General features: G+C 44.7%; 2 protein-coding genes across 3 annotated transcripts; one reads left to right on the top strand and one right to left on the bottom strand.

The window, feature by feature from the left end:
• The first annotated feature begins 4,665 nt into the window (after nt 1-4,665).
• LOC141967142 (protein 4.2-like) lies at nt 4,666-14,695 on the top strand. 2 transcript variants are annotated; one of them, XM_074920587.1, is made up of 14 exons: nt 4,726-4,793; nt 5,666-5,702; nt 6,706-6,891; nt 7,564-7,794; nt 8,380-8,498; nt 9,224-9,346; nt 9,750-9,927; nt 10,293-10,431; nt 10,814-10,917; nt 11,231-11,473; nt 12,287-12,607; nt 12,908-13,068; nt 13,516-13,649; nt 14,545-14,695. In XM_074920587.1, exons 3-14 carry the CDS (start codon nt 6,741-6,743, stop codon nt 14,693-14,695), a joined length of 2,055 nt encoding a protein of 684 aa, XP_074776688.1. In that variant the 5' UTR covers nt 4,726-4,793; nt 5,666-5,702; nt 6,706-6,740. The 2 variants fall into 2 exon arrangements, with proteins under 2 accessions (XP_074776687.1, XP_074776688.1); XM_074920586.1 differs by lacking the exon at nt 5,666-5,702 and having other exon boundaries at nt 4,666-4,793.
• Nucleotides 13,798-21,768, bottom strand: CCNDBP1 (cyclin D1 binding protein 1). Its single transcript, XM_074920588.1, has 12 exons — nt 21,665-21,768; nt 21,529-21,588; nt 20,962-21,041; nt 20,311-20,392; nt 19,773-19,869; nt 18,690-18,763; nt 18,310-18,386; nt 17,558-17,811; nt 17,106-17,166; nt 16,058-16,104; nt 14,638-15,680; nt 13,798-14,006 (listed from the first exon to the last, which is right to left on the bottom strand). Exons 1-11 carry the CDS (start codon nt 21,729-21,731, stop codon nt 15,572-15,574), a joined length of 1,008 nt encoding a protein of 335 aa, XP_074776689.1. The 5' UTR covers nt 21,732-21,768; the 3' UTR covers nt 13,798-14,006; nt 14,638-15,571.
• Nucleotides 21,769-21,799: the final 31 nt, after the last annotated feature.

Below are 21,799 nucleotides of genomic sequence, written 5' to 3'. Positions count from 1 at the left end.
TCTTGCAAGAATGCAGACTGTCATTATATTTAACACACAGTACAGCCAAACCTCTCCATTTCCTTCAGTATTTCCTCTTAAATACAATCCAGGAAATTATTTCAGACAGTGTTTGTCACATGAGCTTGGAATGACCTCACCCTAATTAACTATTTGTAAAGGAAGCCTTCTGTTCAAAGGAAAATCAGCCCTAAAGCTTGTGCCAAGTCCCAAGCTTTGCAACACTTGGGGTTGCTGGGTTTTCAGGGTGTCAGCGTTATTAACTGCCCTCAGCAACCACACCCAGTTCAGTTTCAGTGTTAAAATGAAGATCTGGCCAGTGTCATGTACAAGAAATACACATTCTTCCTGCGTTAGACATAAGACAACTGTGGCATTAAACTAATTATTATTACAGAGAAAAATGTGCAAGTGCCCAAGGAAAGATTTAAATAGCTTCTGTCAAACCTACAATCTTACACAGCCCTTAGTCAGAAGTCAATGGGAGCTGGTGGACTAAAATATGGGTAATTATCAGTATTTTTCTTTATAAATATGTCGTTTAAATCTGAGCATGCCCAAGAGGATGACCTAGCCCTCACTCCATTCTGATCACTAAAAAACCCCAAGTGAGCACTAGCTGATATGACACATTCATACTATAAACTGGGTCTTGAAAGACATTAAAATCAGTCTCCGAGATGGTTAATATTTCTCCCCACTATTCTGTTGCCCTGATCTAAGTTTCTAGAGCCTTGGTTCAGGCAGTCAATTAAATGACTACCCTTTTACAGATTCAAAACAAACAAAACAATAGCCAAATTGGTTTATTTATATTGGCTGAATAGCCGAAGTTGGTGGTTTCAAATCCCTTCGTTCTGCCACTAGAGCTGCACTGCTTTTCCACCTGGTATCTAGCACTCGTGTGTACAGAATGTGGAGGGTACCGCTCACTATAAAAGACAAAACAAAAGGCACAGTGTAAGCATTGCTTGTTGCTCTAGATAAACAAGAAATTCCACCAAACAGGAAAATTCAGATCTAATTCATGGATGTGCCATGTTAGAGCTGGAAATGTATACACAATAAAAGGGAAACCTAGATGTATGTATTTTTTGATTTCTACATTCAGAAAGAAACCAAGCTGTTGAAGATGTTCATGTAACATTTCAAGATTCTGTTTTTATAGATAATAAACATGATAAAGATTTTTATGGATTTATGATTCAACCTGTAAAGCAGGAATCCCCAAGCACTATAAAGATAATAACACGGTAATATGCCAGCAGGATGGATACTTTCAAGGATCCTATGGATCACTTTTCCTTTAGATTTCTATGAGCATGTCAGGGATGTAGTGGATACAGAACAGTAGCAACACTTGCCTAGACCTGGATGAAGTTCTTCAGAAGAAATGTAAGAAGTGAGTGCAAAAAAGGGTACAAAATCTGCTCATGACATAGAGCCATTTAAATTACTGAGGAATAAAAAACTATGAGGAACTTCAAAGGGTCCCAGGCAAGGCAAAATAGATTACAATATAACAATCAGTGAAAATCAGCTTGGTACATGCACAGTAGGAAAGCAGTTTTTGGTCAGCCATCATGCAGTGTTACATCAGCCACATCAAATGCAGGAGACCTCATCACAGACAGCTCAACTGAGATCACAGCACCTTCTGTTTCTCTGATTCCCACTAATGACGTGTTAGACTGCAAAGTAGACAGGATGGGACTACTCCAAAGAATATTATCAAGAACTCTCAGAGTGATATGAAATCTTGCCTACGATGACATACTGAGTCCCGAAAATCATCAACTACCAGATGATGCCTCACTTGTGGGGTGAAGCATCTAGCACTGTGTACTGTCAGAGTCTAAGTTAGACTGGATGAACCCCCATTCTGAGCCAGTCTAGCAAGTTGTACATGCTTATGCTGTTGTAGCATTTCAGAGACAAGTACAGGTTTGGATGTGGTTCACTGAGTGAGTGAATGCTAATTCTTACCAAATCCTTACAATGAAGAAGGGAATTCACTTGGGTTGATTTCATGGAGCTTGCGCACATGAGGTTACACATGCTAACACTGATAACAATACTGCAGCCTCAGGCTGAGGGACTGCAATCAGCATAAGCAGAACACTGGTCTATCATAACTGTAGTTTTACAAACAACTGTACATATCAGAACATGATTAACCTGTGTAAAATGCATGAGCAAATTATGTTCACAGCTAGAAACTGTACAGGTCAATGGACTGGAATACCTATTATATTATGCTCACACACTTCATCTTCTTGAAAAAAAGGAAGCCTGAAAAAGAAACCTGGTATCAGTTTGACTTTGTGACTCATCAGTAAGGAAGACTTACAAGAGAGGTAGATTTTGCAGGGAAAAAACAAACCCAGTATTTCCAAAAGAATGTAATCATGAATGTTGTTCCTAGAGCTCCAGCAAAGATAAGTTGTTCTTGTTGAAAAGACTTTCTCTTTTTGGAGCCAGAAACTTGTAAGTAAAAGCATGTGGAAAGTGTATGAAAGAACCACCCTTAAAACAAATCTACAAGACAAAATCAGTCAAAATGTTACTGAATTTGCCCTTTACAGTTCAGACTATAAAAATACTATTTTTCTGAAGTGTCTGTTCTTCTTTGCTAGAGGATGCTAGGGCAACACCTTTGGAAAACCCATATGGCAGAGCTACCTGTCCTTGTATCTGAAGGATTGTCCATTTGCCCACTTCCTGACACAGAACATGTCACTATCAACAGACAGTGCTACATGGAAGCCAGGCAACCAGTGAGAGAGGAGAACCCTTGTGCACAACTCCAAATACAGTTATGCCAAGTGCACAAAAGAAATACTACTCCAAACTGTTAGTGTCACCCCCTTTTAACAACCGAAATATAAGGAACACAAATACTTGTACGTACACTTTAGAAATACCTATCAACACTTCCAGAAGTTCAGACTGCCTGCAGAGACATGCAAACTGCTGGCTGCATAAAGCAAACTAGCTGAACCAACCCAAACTCAGCTTTTTGATAGTGCAGTTATAATTGCAATACACAGAAATGGCTGCGCCATGTTAGTACCACCAGTAGTGCTGACAGTGTTTTGGGTTTGCCTTTACTGAACACAAGTGCTGGATCAGATGTGAATTGCATTTCAACTAAGATGAAACAACTAACGACTGAAAGAAAACGAACATGTGAGAAACCCATATTCCAGACAGAAGGAAAGGTGATTCACAGGTAGGAAATCTCAGCACTTCTGCTGAATGTTTTGACCTCTCTAGTGGCCAGCTCCCACTTCTTTTTCTCAGATCTTGGATGGAAAACCTCAGGTGTCTAATTTAAGATTGTAAATTCTCACCAGATGGAATGCCAGTACAAGCACCTGAGCACTTCATGGGGAAGTCTCTTTTGTGTTAACCTCTTCAATGGGCCTTTTTAGCCTATTTCTGTATAACGAAAGATACAAAGGGACAATAAGTAGTTCTCTGTTCACAGTTTACGAAGTGCATCCTACATAGCAAGTATTATTTGCAGTTGCCAATTCGACCAGGAGATGGCAGTATGTGTATACACAACCATTACAAGGCAGTGGTGATGAGGTATCTGCTTGTATCTAAACCACTCTGATTTAGATGTTCATAAATGTATACTGCAAAGGTGCATTTAAAAACACTGATCATGCAAAGAAAGTCAGAGGTTTGAGCACAATCGACTGGCTTAGAATTTGCATACACTTAAAGAGCACAAATCAGTCATTATATACTGTGTTTAGCTCTTTATATCTCATTCTGGAATGACTACAACCACCTCTGAATGCATCACTGCTCATGTAAGATATGGGTCCCTTTTTCCTATTATATATGTGCCTACACTGATCTCTACTTGCTATTTTATGGCCTAGTCATTCAACACGCTCAGAATCCTCTACAACTTTCCCAAAGCTGTCTCCCTCATCTTTACTACTCAGAATAACTGAGCAAGCTTTGCCACCTCATGTCTTTTTATCAGCTTCTCAAATTATTCATGAATTTGTGGAAGATCACAGATTTCTGCAGAACTACTGGTGACTCACTCCACAGTGAAAACTGTTTATTTCTGCTGTCTTATTCCCTGTCTTTTGACTGATTTATTAATCCAGTGACCTTCCTTTTATATTATGGCAACTTTAAGAATGTATTTAGTCCAAGTCTCCAGTGTGATATTTTTAAATAGTCTGCATAATGCATAATGCAGACAAGTTCTACTTTTTTTAGTTGCTGCTTTTAACAAGTGTCCTCACTTTGAAGTGGTTTCACTTTTTTGGATGTATTGACTATTTTTTTTACTCCTTGAAATGGTTTAAAATCTAAGTAGCTTAGGGTCAATGTTGGAGAGCAGTTCTTCAACACGCACATTTGAAGTGCGTTCTGTGCATTGTTTAGAGCCAAGTTAAGATTTGCATTTCCTACTCTGAGGTCTCCAATGCACAGCTCTAAAGAAACTGTCACTGGCTGTCTTTAAAGGCTTCACATCCTGCTGTGGAATTTAACTTCATCTGTAGGTGAGAAAAGTCACCCTTTCTGTATGTTTCTTCAGTGTGGTCTGAGAGATAAGAAAGTTCTCCGCTTCTGCACAGCAGGCCAGCAAGATAAGCTGAAGGAGAGGTGGCAACATCACGTCCCACCCTGTATAAAGAAATTGAGCAAGCAACTTTGCAAGTGGATAATTTTTAAGGCAAACTGAAGGAAGGAGCCATTGACCACCAGATTAAGCAGGAGCTGAAGACTTTCACGGCACAGGGAACAAGACATGGGCCAAGGTAAGCAAAAATCACTTTGGTTAGTCCCAAGCATTTGCCAGTTGTCTGTCAGGAAAAACAACTGTCCCTGCTCCAAGACAGTGTTCATGAGGCTTGCAGAAGAGGTGAACTTCTTACAGCACAGGAGCCAAGTAAGTGCTCTAAAGGCTATGGGGGTTCACCTGCATGGAGAACGCATAGAAAGGGACAGCAAACAAAAGCTGGTATCAGTGCTGAAGAGGAGTTTGAAAGAAGCAAGAGGCAGCTCAGACAGACATGTGAGAGTCTGGCAGTGAAGGAAGAGAGTTATCCTTAATGTAGGGGAGGGAGGGCAGGGGGTGTGAGGAGGTCAGCCAGACTACAGAACTGAAGCAGAAAGATGAAAGTGTTTTAGTCACTTGAGCAAGGAGAAGGTCCAGGTTCCAAGCAACCTTGAAGAAAGTGACAATAAGATCCATGAAAAGTCATATGAAGGAGAAGGAGCCACACTGCATGAGACTCACCAGCATACAAACATCTACATCTCAAAGAAAATATATGGTCAGAGGTGGCTCTGTAAAGCTTAAACTGGTGCAGGGCTATGAATGGGGACAGTTGTAAAGGGTGATCAAAACAGTTCACTGAAAACAACGCATGACAAAATTCCTATGGGAAAAAAGAAACAAAGCACACAATGCGGTGGGACTCCTACAACAAAGGCAGAAGGGTCAACAGCAGTGGGAGTAGGTATCAATGCAGAGGACAAGGCAAGACAGACATAAGGAGAGAGCAGACCAATGAAAACTGCAAAGAATAGTAGTTGTGGCTTTGCCATGGGAGCAATGGCTTTAGGTAGCGGGGGAATGCTCTGTGGATTATTTTTTTTGTTGTTGTTTTTGTTTTTGTTTTAGCAGCTGGAACAAAGGGTGGAGTCTGGGTCAGCAAGGGGAGGTAGGTACAGGAAGCGTCATATAAGGGGCAGCAGTTACAAGCCACAAGTTCAAGGATCTTAGTGATGAGTTGGGAGCTGAAAAGATTAAGTGAGGTCCGGATGATCTCAAGGCTGAGAAAAAACAGGGTGTTACCTGCTTCTCAGCAAGAAGTCTGGAAAGATTAAGAACACCACCAAAACTAGACAAAAAGTGCAAGTGTATGATCACACTACAGCCACTGAGCTCCAAACTGGGTGCTTGGAATTGTGACAATTTTTTTCTCTCTTCTGGTGCTGGACAGAAGCATTTATGATGTGTATGATGCATGTGCAGGACACAGGAGGAGGAAGAGCTCTTGTGTCTCCTGCAGCTCTGGGTGTGGGATAGACAGCTAATGTAGTGCAAAGAAGAAAGAGCTGGTGTGCGATTTGCTGCCATCCAGCATACGTCCAGGACTACGCAGCCACACTGCATTTGAACCAGCAGGGACGTCTGCACCAGCTGCTGGTCTTTGGTGTCTATCAGACATACACAGTGCAGTAACTGCTGGAAGAGCTTGCACCCACACTGCAAGTGGGGTGTAATAGCTTGTCTCCTGTGCATGGTTTCAACCATGTATCTACAAGGAGAGATGCTGCTTTGAGTGCTGTTGGTGCCCTTAAGTGCACAGAGTAAGACTCCAAATGTAGTCACCAGTGCATGCTTGGTACTAATCACAACACCTGTATGATTTGTATGCTCAGGTCTATTCCATGTCCTTTCCCAGGCAGGAAGGAGCGTTTGCATAATCACTTGGTTCACTTAGTGATGCTAAGGTATAAGCAAAGGCAGCTCATTCACCATTTGACACCAGAACAACCAAGCTCAGAGCGAAGGCCCTTAGAGTTACTGGGCAGGAAGTATCAAAGGCAGGGGGGCACTGTCTGAGTGGAAGAACACACGGTCAGCTGTTTGCGTGGCCCAGGGCCAGACTGTGGGCAGCTCACAGCCCCAAACTCACTCTTTATCTTCTCACACTACAGGTCTGAGCATCAAAAAATGTGATTTCAAGATCACAATGAACAACAATAACCACCACACAGAAGAAATCAGCACTGAAAGGCTTATGGTGAGGCGGGGGCAGCCATTCACTATCACTGTAAGCTTCTCCGCTCCAATACACAGCTACCTGCAGCAGCTGAAGCGGACCTTCCTCATAGTACAGACAGGTAACATTACCATACCTATCAGGGCTCTGGTCCTCCACCCAGCTGAAGAACAGAGCTGGTGGCAAGAGCCATCTCCAGAGCTGGAAAGAGGTACCTACATTTAGCAGTGAGGCCAGTGAACTGTTTATCTAAGGCAGAGCAGAGTCTCCTGCTTCTGGGACTGCAGGGTCACGGAAGAGACACTGCAGCACAATAACCACTGCAGGTTCACTACTCTGCGATTTGGAAGTACACACAGGATCTGTCCTCCCTCTTGGCTTTTGGTTTAGGAATGTTCAAACTTCGCCTGTAACAGATGTTTTCTGTTAAGAGTGTTTTCTAGTGAGACCCCTGAGAAGGGCAGCATTATTCAGGCCCAGAGTGTTTTACCATAATCTGAACATTTGGCTGTGGCTTTTGTTATGAGACACTGAATCCCAGGAGCAGCAGGCCAGCACCATTCTGGTTCCTGCTTTCTACAAATCAATGAAATACACACCCCACTTTCAAACGTGGAGGCCTGAGTGCAGGACTAACCTCAGGAAGATTCACTAGGCATTAAGCTGCTAAAGGGTTAAGACTCTCTCCCAAGAAAGCAGAGCTATGGCTCCAGATATAGACGAGGTCTCTGCAGTCTGCATGGGGTGATGATGCCTGTCTGGAATAAACACAACCAGATCTCTTTGGCTGCAGGATCACATCCTTCCAAAGCAGATGGAACCCAGACTGAATTCCCCATCTCCAGCCTGGGAGACCAGAGGCAGTGGAGCGCAGCACTGAAAGAACAGGACCCATGCTCCTGGACCATCTCTGTGAACACACCTGCCAATGCTCCCATCGGCCAGTACACTCTGCTTTTACATGCCTCCAAGTCCTCCCATCTCCTGGGCAATTTCACCCTTCTCTTTAATCCCTGGTGTCAAGGTATGTGGTCAGAAACAGAAAGGCAGGCTGGGATCAGTCACTTCACAAAACCAGCTTTTGAGCTCTGGCACTCTGCCTCCGTGGAGGTTGAGGCTGACTCACCCAGTACTTCCCACCACTCCTGCCCAGCTCCAGGGGCTAATAAAAGCTCAAAGCTGTCTGCCTCAGCACTTCTACTCCATTCCTGGGGTACTCTGCTGCCAGAGCCCTGCCCTCCTGCTAAGGGAAAAATGTTCAATGAAGTGTTTTTCCTATTAATAAAGATTTTAAGATGAGTGAAGATTATAATTGGTCTGATTAAGGCCACTTTATCTTTCTTAGGAATAGAGAAGTCAACAACCAGGATAGTAAAAGAGCTAACTAGTGCAATAGCCTGGGTCTGGAGGAACTTTTTGAATAAGGAAACAGAGACGACAATGAAATTCTTCTTTGCTATGATTCAGAATCTGTAGTATTTTTCCAGGGCAGAATGCCAGGGACAGCCAAAGCCCCTGGAGTGCAGTGGAGTCAGCTGATGTAAGAAAGATGCAAGTGCACCTGAGACCAGGAATGCTTTCTTCCTGATGCTTTTTTCCTCTAATCTAGAAGATGAGGTGTTCTTGGCTAATGAGGCACAGCGGCAGGAGTACATTTTAAACCAAGAGGGTGTCATCTACTGGGGGACTGAAAATGCAGTTCTAGCACAACCCTGGGACTTCAGCCAGGTAAGCAAGAGGTCCAGTATGTCTGTGCTCTTTTACAGCCACCAGCAGCGGAAGGGTGCTTATCTCCTATGTGTACAGGATGCTATCCATTTCCATACTGTGGCTTTGATGAAGGAACTTGCTCTCTGCACTCTTGTCTTTGTCTAACATGTGCATAACGGGACCTGTGTATGAAGTCCCATAACCCAGTATATGTACTTTTAGCTACCTTCTCAGGCTGTCCTCTATGAAGAAATGCATTGATCTCTATCTGCACTTTGTGTGCTTTCCTTTCATCAACAGATATAAAGAATTTTACAGAGCTTAGTAATACTGTCTCTGTTTTACAGGTAAAGTGAGGACAAGGAGATCTTCCAACTTGCCCAAGGCCATCTGACATAGCCAGTGATTAGAATGAGCTTTTATTCCACTTTAGTGCCACCAGATCACAAAAATACCTTTGTGCCAAACTACATAATGCTCCAGAAAAGCATCAATTTCCCTCAATGGGGGATGCAGTATCATGCTACTGCATTTCTCACCTCGCTTCAATAAAGCTGTAGGTGTGCCTTTAGCATGTTGTACTCCCCCTCCAAATCTCTGCCTGGAGCTCTCCTCCACATCCCACTTACATAAGACTATCAGCAGGAAGGGAAAAATAATCTGCTTAGTTACAAACCCTTGCAGGGACTCCAGAGAACACATGTTCAGGCCAAACTTCCTGAAATTACATGTTCTTGTTTCAGTTTGAGGAGGATATTGTTGACATCTGCTTCACTCTGCTGGATGTAGGTGAACGCCATCAAGGAGACAAGGATCACACCCAGCGCAAGAGCCCTGTTTACATCTGCCGCACAGTGGCTGCCATGGTAAGGAGAGCAGAGAGCAGCCCCGACCCCGTCAGGGAAGACCCGAATGCGGAGCAAAGGCTAACCATCTCCTCACTCCAGATTATGGCAACCCACTGCCCAAAGAGGAAGCCTGCCCAGGGCTGCTCCAAACACCACCTCCTGCCCATCTCCAGCCCTTCCTGATATTCCTGCAGCAGACAAGCAGTGCTGCAGGAGTTTCTTACCACTGACAGTACACTTAGTGAATAAATCTCAGGGGAGACTGCTGCACCTGTTCTGCTCAGCCACGACCTTCACACTTTGTACAAAAAAATCCTTTTGGTTTCCTCTGCCTTGGGAGCAGCTTCATCAAACAGGATGAGGTGTACCTACCAAAGACAGGCAATTCCTTAATCCACCTTTCTCTCCTCCTTCCCTGCAGCTGAACTGCGATGAGTTTAGAGGAATCCTTACAGAATGTGAGACTGGGCAGTACTCTAACGGGACACCCCCTTCCAAGTGGCTGGGAAGCAGCCCCATCCTCCGGCAGTGGGTAGTGTCGCAATGCAGGCCTGTCCGCTACGGGCAGTGCTGGGTCTTTGCTGCAGTCATGTGCTCAGGTACTGTGGTGGTTCAAAGACTTTTGTGTTGAGCAAAGCCTTATTTGGTCTGCAGAACATCTAGCGTATGCCTAATTTAGTGATTAACACAGATCCCAGTAACGTAACCTTCAATCTTTAGATGAGAGGCAGATCCTCAGAGTTCCCTCATCAACATTCAGCATTGCTAGCTTTGAGATAAGAGTACCAGTAGGCACCATTCACTGAACTATTTCCTGAGGGGGGCAACGCCTCTTGCAAAGTCCAAACAGCAGGCCTGGTGCCGTTCCTAATAGGCCTAGCACCAAAAGAGGCTCTACCTCTATCAGCAGAGGCACCCTTAGGTCAGGATGCACAACTGATTCAGAGCTCTTTCTTCTGCACAGTTCTGAGGTGCCTGGGAATTCCTACCAGGGTGGTCACAGGCTTCACGTGGGCTCACAACACTAACAGCAGCCTGAGTGTGAATGAGTATTATAATGAAGATGGAACACTGCTTACAAAAGACAAGAGTGCCCGTATCTGGTAAGAAAACGTGGCAGGGCCCAAGCAAGAATTTCAGACAATACCTGGATCTAGAAAGTGATAAAGTGGGGGAAAAGAAAGAGATAAACAGCTGCAGGGAGGTGGATAGGAGACAGATCAGCTGAGATCCTGTCTACATGATCTGTTGAGAAACTGCTGCAACCCAAACTGAAGAGTGCCCTGTTCCTAGAGCCCACAAGGAAAGAAAGATAGCCCAGTCCATCTGGAGAAACTCCACTAGTGTCAAAAAACAGTCTCTGCTCCCCTCAACATGCACTTGAGCTCTCCCAAAGGAGCCTGAATTGGCTGTGGTTTGTCTAAAACTTTACTGTACCTCAGGGCTCAGTCCTTTCGTATAAGCATGTGATGTTGTCTCTTGCAGGACCTTCCACGTTTGGAACGAATGCTGGATGGCTCGAGCAGACTTGCTACCAGGGTACAGCGGGTGGCAGGCACTGGATGCCACCTATCAGGAAAAAAGCAGAGGTAAGGTATCAAAGATGGGCTTGGGGGCTGGGGGGAAGGGGAGCAAATAAAGCAGTTCAATATTCCTCCCTTCTCCGACTTCCAGTGGAAGGATACAAAAGGATGGGGACTCATCCTGTTGACTTTAAGCACTAAATCATCATTCACCTGTTTGGTCTGTGCAGCTTGTGTAGCTCTAAGAGATCTATCACAGCACTGCTCCCTAATGTCCTCCTAAACTAGATACTTCACCACTCCCAGTATAGGTCTAAACTAAGCACAGGTCTAGTTGGTAAAGCATCTGAATCTTAACTGGGCCATATTTTCTCTTCAGGTCCATCCTTCTGTGGGCCAGCTCCTGTTCAAGCCATCAAGAAAGGGGACACAGAAGTTGATTATGATGTCTGCTACTTCTTTGCTGCCATCAATGCCAAGTGCCAGGTCTGGATACAAAAAGCAGATGACACCCTCAAGCCAGCTCTCAGTGGCACAAAGTACACTGGCAACAACATCAGCACCAAGAGTGTGGGCAGTGAACGCTGTGAGGACATCACACACAATTACAAGTACCCTGAAGGTAAAGGGTGGGCAAGTGGCTAAGCACGTTCCCTGCAGCGTTACAAATGAAGAGTAAAGGTCTAGGGAGCAGAGCCATACCAGAGCATTAGGGTCATCCGCTTCTCACTACTTTCCCTTCCTGAATGGCACAAGAACACCTTACTCTTGCTGTCTACAGAATCAAAGCACAGGTCATACCCCAAATTTCATCCTGCTTAATTACACTAACCAGCTCTCTAAAAGGCCAAACCTTCCTTTATCAGGCACATTCCTGCCTGGAAAACCTTATTTCCTGATTTCTGTTACCTGTACACTCTATATATTCACCTCCCATTACCCCTGTAATGCATATAGATATACTTCAGACTCCAGCTTTCTGAAAAGGGCTGTTGTGCTCCCAGATATTGTGTAAATCTCTCTCAAAAAGTAGCTCCCCCTTCAGAATCTATTAGAGCACTGTTGTTTCCCTGACCCAACACTTGCATCCCATCTTAGCCTGTGGCATGTTGTCTCCTTAGCTGCAGTCCTTCACAAGAGAACATAGCACCGTGCCCCAGCTACAGCCTCTTTGACAGATATTAGTGCCGAGGTGCTTTAAAAACTATGACAAATCTTTCCAAGTAGGTCTTTAAAGTACATCCAATGAATATCCTGTCAGTTGAAATTCTCAAACTGCTCCAAGCAGAAGCACAACAGGGTATCTCTTTATGCTCTTTGAAACAGTTATCTGCAGTACCACCAGGATAATTCAACACCATCCTTCTGCATTTACTGCTTCACAGTAGTAAACAGTAAAGAATACTACAATATGGGCTCCCTTTATTTATGACAGGTTCTCTTCAGGAAAAAGAAGTACTTGATAAAGCCTACAGAAATGTAAAGAAACTTGAGACAACCAGCAGCAGCGACGAAACACAGTTTAGCTCCATTCCTATCGCCCTTGAAGAGCCAGTTAACCTTTTCATCCACCTCCAGTCAAAGAGTTCTCTGCTACTGGGACAAGATGTTCCTCTTTCCATTGAAGTGTCTAACCACAGTGGTAGAGAAAAGTCTATTCACCTCGTAGCTGGGGCCCAGTCTCTACATTATAATGGTGTGCCCATTAGCCAACTTTGGAAGGAAGAGTTTCATTTTATCCTCAAAAGCAATGAAGGTAAGGACTCTACTGGATGCATGGCTAGAAAAGTATATCTAGTCCTCTTGCTTCAGGAAAAATGCACTTAGCCACAAGTTTACAAAAGACTGGCTGAATAGCTGACTGTAGGCGATTAAAATAAAACACTGACAATATCACCTTGGAGATTTTGAATCTGCAAATCCAGTAGGGATCACTTAACCTCTTACGCTGCAGTTTTCAGTACAATGTTGGGCACTAAGCACTCCTAGGTGCCAGCTAACACCAGACTGTACTCATCATCTGCACTGTCATCTGTATTTCAACGTTCTATTTCAGCAAGCAACCTGCAGGTCTTGGTGCCTTACTCATGGTACAGAAAAGAGCTGGGAGAGAACCATCTACTTAAGCTGACTGCCATGCTAAGAGAAGAGGACTCTGTCTACATGTACTTTGCACAGGAAGAGATCAGCATTTGTGACCCCCCTCTCACTATTGAGGTTAGATTCGTTTATCATTCTGTTACTGCTGTAGTGAGAAAACAGCTTTCATAGTCATAAGCAGCAAAAAAATTCTGCTCATAAGCAGCAAAAAAATTCTGCTGGGTTGAGGGGCTTTCCTCATGCTGTCTTCTTTCAAAGCACTGACACATCAGTTTGGGCAAGGCGAGTTGTGCCACACTGTTGTATACAGTACTCCCTCTTCTACCTTGTCTAGTGTGAGCATAAGGAAATCCCAATGACTCCTAACTCACCAGTCGGAAATCAGAGGCTGCAGAAGGAAACCACAGCAGACTAGCTGAAAAGAAAGTGAGCTGGACTTTGCCTCTTCTGGCAACTGCCAGCTCAGGCTGAGACCTCTGACACCAAAAAATCATTTATCTCCCTTTAATCATCGAAGAATTTCTTTGTTTCTCTTAGTTTCAGCTCATATCCTTCTTTTAACAGTTTCCAGAGAACATGGTACAATATCAGCCAAGCATGGCAAAAATCAGCCTCCTGAACTCTCTCACTGAACCCTTGGAGAAGTGTGTGATAGTGGTTGCAGGACGAGGGCTCATTTACAGACAAAGGAAGTACACGTAAGTGCAAACCAATGGATCTTTCTAAGAACGGTAAATGGGAATAGAGACACAATAACAAACTAGATAAACCCTTGCACAGGAAAGGCTCTCCCCAAAAATAAGCAGGCAACAACATGGCAGGAAGAGACTGCTACAGCATGAAAGCCTCAGGCATCCTGTCCTTTATTTAACATAATACAGAAGATTTTCACACTGAAAAGGGGAAAAGCCAGATAACAGAACTTTCAACACACGTGTAATAATTAAGTTGAAGCCAGCATGACATCTGTGAAAGCTTCAACCCCAAAGGCCTAGAGAGCAGAAGGAAAGCCTCATGCCAACAAAAAGGGTAGAGCAAGAGAAGCACCACAAGACCTGGGCAGAAAAACACATTAAACAACAGTTATAGGTATCTGAAGTGAGCTATGAAATTTAGAAATTATTTGCTGTTGAGAAATCAACTGCTTTTTAGCTAGCCACCTGAACATCAGTAAAATTGTACTGTTTGTGGCATATGTTTCTACCCATTACCCACTGTCAGCAATAAAGACAGAGCCTGGGTACAATTTTAACAGTGTCTTTCCCTTTTCTGCTGAAGAACCAGGCAAACTTGACTTAGTCAAGAGTGATCCAAAAACACAAGCTCTCCTTCACGTGAAAAAGACCCCACATTTCTCTCAAGAAGCTGCATTAGGAAAAAGTAACCTCAGATGCCTCCATGGGGAGTTCAACCCTCTGGTCCTATCTCCCTCACAATTCCATGGGGTAGTTTAGATAGCTGCTAGCCGCCTTCTGGGTTTTTTCCTTTCTTTTTTTTGGTACACACTCCTGTCTAGCAAATGCATCTCCTGGGCCCTGGGAACTAGAAATACAAAGAGAAGCACTTCATGTATAACACCTTCTCACCTTTCAGGCTGGGCTCTGTGCAACCTAAAAGCATTCAAGAGCTGCAAATCCCATTCACTCCCACCCAAGCAGGGCCCAGAAGACTCACTGCATATCTTACCTGCCTTCAGCTCCAGAACCTGAAGAGCTACAAAACTATCGACATTGCAGCTGCCTGACGCCCAACTTAGAACAGGTCCTGCTGTCCTGTTTAAAAAATGAGTGGTCACGATCTGCGCCCTGATCTTAGGCAAGCATAGATGTTAAGAGTTTAATTAAAGTTATATTTTAAACCATGTCTGACTTTGATTATTTGTACAAACTCAACTCTCTCCCATCTGCCACTATGCCCACTCTCTACTTTCGTAAGCTGAACCTCATGAGAAAGACAGGCTAATGCTCGTGCAGATGCTGCATTTCTCACCATGCATATGTGCTGAACCCACCACTTAAGTGATTTTTCCCTATCCATGGCAAAAAAGGATATTGTAGAACTTCCAAGTGATGATAGATGTAGCCTTTCTCTAGAGATACACTCTTATCCCCCTACAGATCCTTGATGTTGGTGAAGAAGTAAATAATATATTCTACTGCTGAGGAAACAGAAAAGAGAAAGATAGTTCACTCTTCTCTAAGGTCCGGCAGGAAATAGCACTGCTGCATATTTTTTAGTAGTTCATTGGACTGCTTGCACAAGAAGCAAGACACTTTCCTTCTGTATACATCTTCTGCCACCTGAAAACAGATCAAGCCACTCATGCAAATCTAGCAATATTTTATTGTTCTTTGAACCCCAAAGTAGTTGTAATTTCTGAAAAATGGGGCACGTTCACAGCATTAAGATGCAGCACCACCACCATCCCAGGAATCCAAGCAAAATGACACCTTCTGCAATGGCAAAGAGTGACTTCCTGGGAAAGTTTTATCAAGTGGCAGTAAAGTTCTCTCCTAAAAACACTGTTCTCATCATTCTCCCAGTAGCTGGAGAACAGTGAGATTAACTAGAAAAGCATATGCCAGAGCCAGTGACAGCAACACAAGCAGACATGGAAGAGCTAAAGTTGACCCTGTGTGAAGTTCTTGATTTTGTTCATGTTGTGATCTACTGCACCAGTGAGAAACTGCACCCAGCCTTCCTCTGATGGTGGACATACATGGCTTGCCCTGCAAAAGTGGAGGAAATTCATTAGGAAAGCCTCCCTGGCATCTTACACCTATGCATCCAGACAACACACAGGTATTGCGAAGTGCTGAATTACTACAGCATTAAAACAGGACTGCTATAGCCCCAGAGTGCTTTGAACAAGGAAGAACCCTTGTTTCTAGTCCCAAATCTTAACACATACACGTCTTCAGTGGGAACCACTTTAATCTCTACCATCCTTTTCTCACTCCCATCCCTTTGTGACTGGTTAACATCATAATTATTGCAAAATGCCAGTATTTACTGTCTAGAAATGCATCATCTTTAACAGGAGGCAGAAAGATATCAACCTTCACAGGAGGGAACACACACTTATAAAACTGTAACTCATACTCACTTTGTAATCTCTAAGACTTTCTTTAATACCGAGGCCAATTTAGCAGCCTAGAAAGAAACAAACGGGAAATAAAGTGAGTCATACATGGAAAAATAGGTGCTCAACAGTACTAGAAAAGAAAGGGGGGTGCAGGAATGCCCAACAGAGTCAACAATGAGTAAAACTGCCACAGATCCTGAAGAAGGAAGCTATTTATCAGTGCTGTGCTGGGAGTGTCACTTGACCTACTGCTGGCTGGGATAGGTGAAAATAAAAACGAGCTGGTTTTTAAAGCATATGTTAAAATGTGGTTGTTTTTTTTCTTTAAAAAGGTAAGTCTATTAGAAATTAGTAACTGATATAAAGGCATGAAGTTACAAGCGACTGACTGTAATGCAATTTGATATTAAGCAATACTTTCTTTTTTACCATCCGAAATCAAGCCACTGGCCAAAGGAATGAAACCAAAATTAAGAATAAAAACATCTCGAGATATGAGAAGATACATACTTAATTTATCATGCAAAGAACCCCTGGAAGTCATCTAGTACAACCTCCTGCTAAAACCAAGGCCTACCTCAAAGTTCAGGTTGCTCAGAGCCTTGCCCAGTCAAGTTTTAAGTATTGCCAAGGATGGAGATTCCACTGCTGCTCTGAGCAGCTTGTTTCAGTGCTGAACCACGCTCACTCTGAGAATTTTTAATTTAGGTAACTTTATTTGAGCAAGCCTACATTACTCAAGGAAGAAAGTAGACATGCAGTACACCAGCAGCCTTAGCCCTCACTCTCCTCAGTCACTGTCACTGGACATCTCCATGGATTACAGTTCAGAGCCAAGGCTCAAGGGGCCATGCTCTTCCCTGAAGGAGTAAAGACAAGGAATGCATTTCCACCCGACAGAAGCTAAGTGTACAAGAGCCAAAGGGGACTCGTCATACCTAAGAACTTGTTACTGAGACAGTCACTAACACCCTCCTCTCCCTGACAGCCACATAATCCCTCCAGTTTGATGCCTTCCCCTTCTCTATGGCAAAGCAAGTAGACCTGCATGCAGGCTGCAGATACTCACATTGAGGCGCACAGCCAGCTGGTTCATAGGTGGATACATGCTCAGTGCCAGCTCATCAACACTGGAAGAGAAGAGAAGGGAGCAATGGAAGAAAGGTCCTGATGGCACAGTTCAGGGATCCTGGTCAAAGCCTACAGCCACCCTGAATGTAAGCCAGGAACAGCACCGCATGACAAGGAGACATCATCAGTCATACCCCTGGGATGCTTCTCTCAGCCTTCTCAGAGTGGCCACTTCACACTAAGAGTGAGCCGTGGCCACAGCTCCACCCCAAGCTGCAACATATGCTCCTCTCCTAATCTACAAAACTCTCAACAGTCTATGCCATCATAGTCTTCCCACCACCTGCTCACAGCTTCAATACCATGAAGGTTTTCCTAATCTGTTCTCTAGACCTCAAAAAAGACAGGGACCGCTCTGGAGCAAAAAGGCATGGGGAAAGACCTGCTTACCTTGGACTGATCTCATTAGCAATGTCTGCAAGATCATCCAGCTGAGCGATCTGCTCTGGAGAATCAGCTTTGCCATAAGCCTTCACGACACCCAAGGCCTTCTTCAGGCAAGCTTTCGAAGCCTTCATTAACCCCATGCAGGAGCTAAGCAGCTTCCGGTCAGCTTCTGACCAATAGGTATCTCTGTTGCCCCGAAAGCCCAGCTCTTCATCTTCCATGATGTCACCGTAGGGGTCTTGCCCTTCCACCAGAGCCTGAGAACACAGATGCACTGAAAACCCAGAGCCTAACATCAATTCCAGCAATACCCAAGAGGAAAGGGAAAACATAATCTAGAAATCATACAAATAATTTACAGAGGAATCTCTCTCCAACCAGTATCTCAGTTGCTAGATTCTGTTAATCCTAGCAGGACTGGATTAAGAAAAACTAATCCCCCATTCCAATTCAACAAAGCAAACAGCAAGAACCTGGCACACAGCATCATTCTTGCACCAACCTAAACCACCCCCGCCACCCCATCCCACACCCCTGCTCTGCCATTCAGGACATGGATTTATGGAAACCTTACACAAAGTAAACCAGGCTCATGTTTAAAAACTCATTAAGATCCAGACATAATACAATAATTAGCTCATATCATATACAAAATTTGATTTAAGTTTGTTCTAAAACAATCTCTGTGTTCCATCACTGAACCGTAAGTGCAATCAATCACTGCAGGTTCCTCAAAGGCTTAGGGGCTTCCTTACATGTTCCATCTCCTCCAGAGCATCCTTGACCACACCTAGACACGCGGCCAGGGCTGACGCAACTGCTGCCTGGTTATCTGCAAAAGCAAAAGATGAAAACTACAGCGCTGCACTGATTCAAATCAGTGCAACAACGTTCATCTAGGTCTGCAAGCATTAGATCTTGAGATTATCAGATGAAACTTTTTGAAGAGATCAGAGCTGCATCATTGCCATGCAAAGAATCTGGCCTAGCTTCCAAGCTTACACATTTCAGAAGCAGTTGGGTTTTGCAGAACGAGTGAGCCTTCGCTGTACTAGCTAGAATGCCCCTTGCAAGGGCTATCAACATTCCAAGACAACGCATCCTAGTTCTGTTGTTCTCTATATACAGTACTCACCTCGTGGCAGGTTGGATACTTGCTCACACGCCTCCCACACACCACCAGTTGATATAAGCTGCTCCTGAGACAAGCTGAAACAAAACAAAGGCCCCCAAAGTTAGACTCAATAACAACACTCTGCTAGACTGTATTACTTTCTGTACCAAAGATGACGTGCACTAGTAGAAACTTTAGACAAGGAAGGATGTCACCAACCAGCCTGCCATCTCATGTCTGTGTAAAGCAAGAAGTGCTGGCTCCTACTGAGTTGAATTATCCATTGGAACAAGAAGAAGGAGCCTTTTACGAAGGCCTCTCATGGTGCTTAGGCATATTATTTATCTTTCAAAATCCATGCAAATCAGAAGTCTGTATTAGACACTGCTGACCTCTGCCTAAGGGGCAGTATGTGTAATACATAAAGAGAGGAAGCAGTCTACAGTGGTCCAATAACTAGCTATCAGCACCTCTGTGAGAATCCTGTTCCCAGCATCTTTCCTTGCCACAGACAGGATGAAAATCTCTTCCCCATGTAGGCAGAGGTACGTGACTCAGTCACTGGGACCAGAGGGTACCATAAGGCCCTTGAGCATGTTCCACCCTCTCAGGAGTTTAGTTGTCTCAGTTGAAGAGTTTAGCTGGCTATGTACAAGGTCAGCTCCTTTGCTGACAGGAGGTGTTGTGAAGAAAGCTAGAAGTGAGGGCCAGCCCTTCCTTACCCTAGGAGATGGCTTTACTCTGAGGTTTTCACTGGGCCCTGCTGGTGCTACATCGCAGCTGCGTGGCAGTTATGTCTGCAGCCAGTCTCACACTTCCTTGATTCTGACCTACTGATTTCACCTTCCTGCCTTAATCTCAGATCCAACTCATTGTAATGGACGTGCTGGGCAATCACTGGATGGTGTCTGATGCTACTTACTCTCTCTGGACCTGTCCCGAATCCTGATTTGTTGGCCTGACTTTCCAGCTTGACCTCATCACTACGGGCTTGTCTGATGATTTGGACTCTCAGCTGAACCTCACTACCCTCACCAGCACTGCCCTACTCACTCAGATACTGGGGGGGAGCATTTTTCTTTTTTTTTTCTGGAAAATTACTACCTTTCCAATGGAGCACTGAGAATTGTTTCTGTGAGTTGGACCATTCCTTCCACAACTTCAGTGGTAGCATCTCGTACCATCTTCCGAAGAGTAGTACCTGGTTGAGATTGAGAAAGAGTACGAAAGTTGCCACAAAGTCAGCACCAACAGAAAGCAACTGCCCAAGATGAACACACAGACCACAGAAATGAAGTTACAAGTAACTTGAAGGAAGCAATTGTGTTCCCCAGTTCCAAACAGACTTTGGACAAGGATCTCGACACTTTATAAATACAAATGCTCAATCAACTATATTACTTCCTGCATTATCACCCTTTCACAGATGAAAATCTGCAAGAGTAGATAGATAAGTGGTTCACTCATAAACATGCTGCAAGTCTACAGCACAGCTGATAATGAGACTACCTGCTCACGATAACCTGCTTTCTTGCAGATGCCAGATCTCATATTAGGCTCTAAAATACTGGGTTTCTTTACACGGTGGTAAATGAACCACCACCCTACATAGTGGTGCCTGCCCTTGCTGTCACCATCTCACCTTGGCCCTTGGGGAGCCAGTAGTACACTGTGGCAACTGCAAGAATGGCATTTTGGACATCTTCACACAGCTTCTGGGAATCCTGAAAATGGATAGGCAAAAGGATTAACCATGAGTTAATAGCTGCACTGCATTTAGAAAGTCTAACGAGCAATCGCTCACATTCAGATTGCTTTGAGAAAAGGGAAACAGAGTAATGACCATCTTACTACAGCACAAGATACAGCAAACAAGCTGTATGCATCATAAGTTGCCTCATGATTTGGTAACAAAACACATCCTGGTGCTGTGGTCATGCATCAGAGGAAGAGGTAGCTTAGATCATTATTCTGAACCGGAGGTCTTTTTTTTTTTTCTCCTCCACAGGTGTGATAAATTTCTCTCAATTAGCAGCAAAAATGTTGCATATTCTTTGTCAGATTTAAGGTCTGTACCATCCAATATCCTGTCTCTATCATCAACCAGCTGTAGATGCTCTAGAAAAGACTGTAAGAATACTTGTATTTGGTTTGTGTCCCTGGGCAATTCTTGAATTGGATTAATACACTCTACAGTGCACAGCCTGTACTGACACCCCTTGTTTGCACTGAACCAAATGTTTTAGTCAAGGGAACCAAGAGATACCTCACGGTCTGTGGGGCTTTCACTCACCTCTGCAGAAGTCAGTGGAGGCTTTGAGAATACCAGACTCAACTTTGTAGCTTCCTGTGATGTCACTTTGAATGTCTGACCTAGAAGGGATTGAACGGGAGCAAAAGACTAGAAAGTAACTTGGGTAACAGGTACAGGAACAGAGTGGCTAGATGAGCAACATCTCTGATGCTACTTTGCCCTACTGCTTGATTATCATTTCTTCCTTCCAAGCAATACAAAGACATAAACGAAATCTCACTTCAGAAGAAAAATTCATGGTGTATTTGTGCCATGCATGTTGCATGTGTCCCACATCTGCTTTTTTTTCTAGTTTGTTTGCTTAGCTGGCAGTGACATCCACAACCCCATTCCGTGTCCTGCTCCGCGACACCTTCACCAGGACGCGCTGCGAGGCTTCAACAAAGACCAAAGGCCTCAGAGACCGAGTTCTGACAACGGTTCAATACCGGCCGCTGCTCTGCTAGCGCCCTGGAGCGGAGGGCAGCTGCAGCGGCCGGGCCGGAGCCCCGCCACGCCCCGGCCCCGCGGACACAGCGCACGGCGCGCCCGCCCCCCGCCCCGTACCTAGCGCGTCCCAGAAGCGCGGCAGCTCGAACGGCTCGCGGCCCTCGCCCGGTTCGCCCTCTGTAAAGGCAGAGAGAGGTCTCAGCCAGCGGCCCGGCCCGGCCCGGCCCGGCCCCCGCCCGGCCCCGGCCCCCACCTCGGACCCGCGCCAGCACCGCGCGCAGCGCCCCGCGCAGGGCCCGCAGCGGCTCCCGCGCCTCCATGGCGGCGGCTGCTGCCGGCAGCGCGCGCCGCCCCGCGCCCGCGCGCCGCTTCCGCTTCCGTATATCGC

Source organism: Athene noctua, chromosome 16 (assembly GCF_965140245.1).
Source record: "Athene noctua chromosome 16, bAthNoc1.hap1.1, whole genome shotgun sequence".
NCBI lineage: Eukaryota > Metazoa > Chordata > Aves > Strigiformes > Strigidae > Athene > Athene noctua.
This window is presented reverse-complemented; position numbering and strand designations above follow the sequence as displayed.

What these genes read in the sequence shown, in the direction of transcription:
- LOC141967142 (XM_074920586.1), top strand. An exon ending in AACCCTGGGACTTCAGCCAG is followed by an intron (nt 8,499 to 9,223) that starts GTAAGCAAGAGG and finishes TTCTTGTTTCAG; the next exon opens with TTTGAGGAGGATATTGTTGA. An exon ending in TGCTGCAGTCATGTGCTCAG is followed by an intron (nt 9,928 to 10,292) that starts GTACTGTGGTGG and finishes TCTTCTGCACAG; the next exon opens with TTCTGAGGTGCCTGGGAATT.
- CCNDBP1 (XM_074920588.1), bottom strand. Translation starts at nt 21,731, where the DNA reads ATGGAGGCGCGGGAGCCGCTGCGGGCCCTGCGCGGGGCGCTGCGCGCG. An exon ending in GGTGCTGGCGCGGGTCCGAG is followed by an intron (nt 21,589 to 21,664) that starts GTGGGGGCCGGG and finishes CTGCCTTTACAG; the next exon opens with AGGGCGAACCGGGCGAGGGC. An exon ending in CTCTGGAGGAGATGGAACAT is followed by an intron (nt 17,812 to 18,309) that starts GTAAGGAAGCCC and finishes CTGTGTTCTCAG; the next exon opens with GCTCTGGTGGAAGGGCAAGA.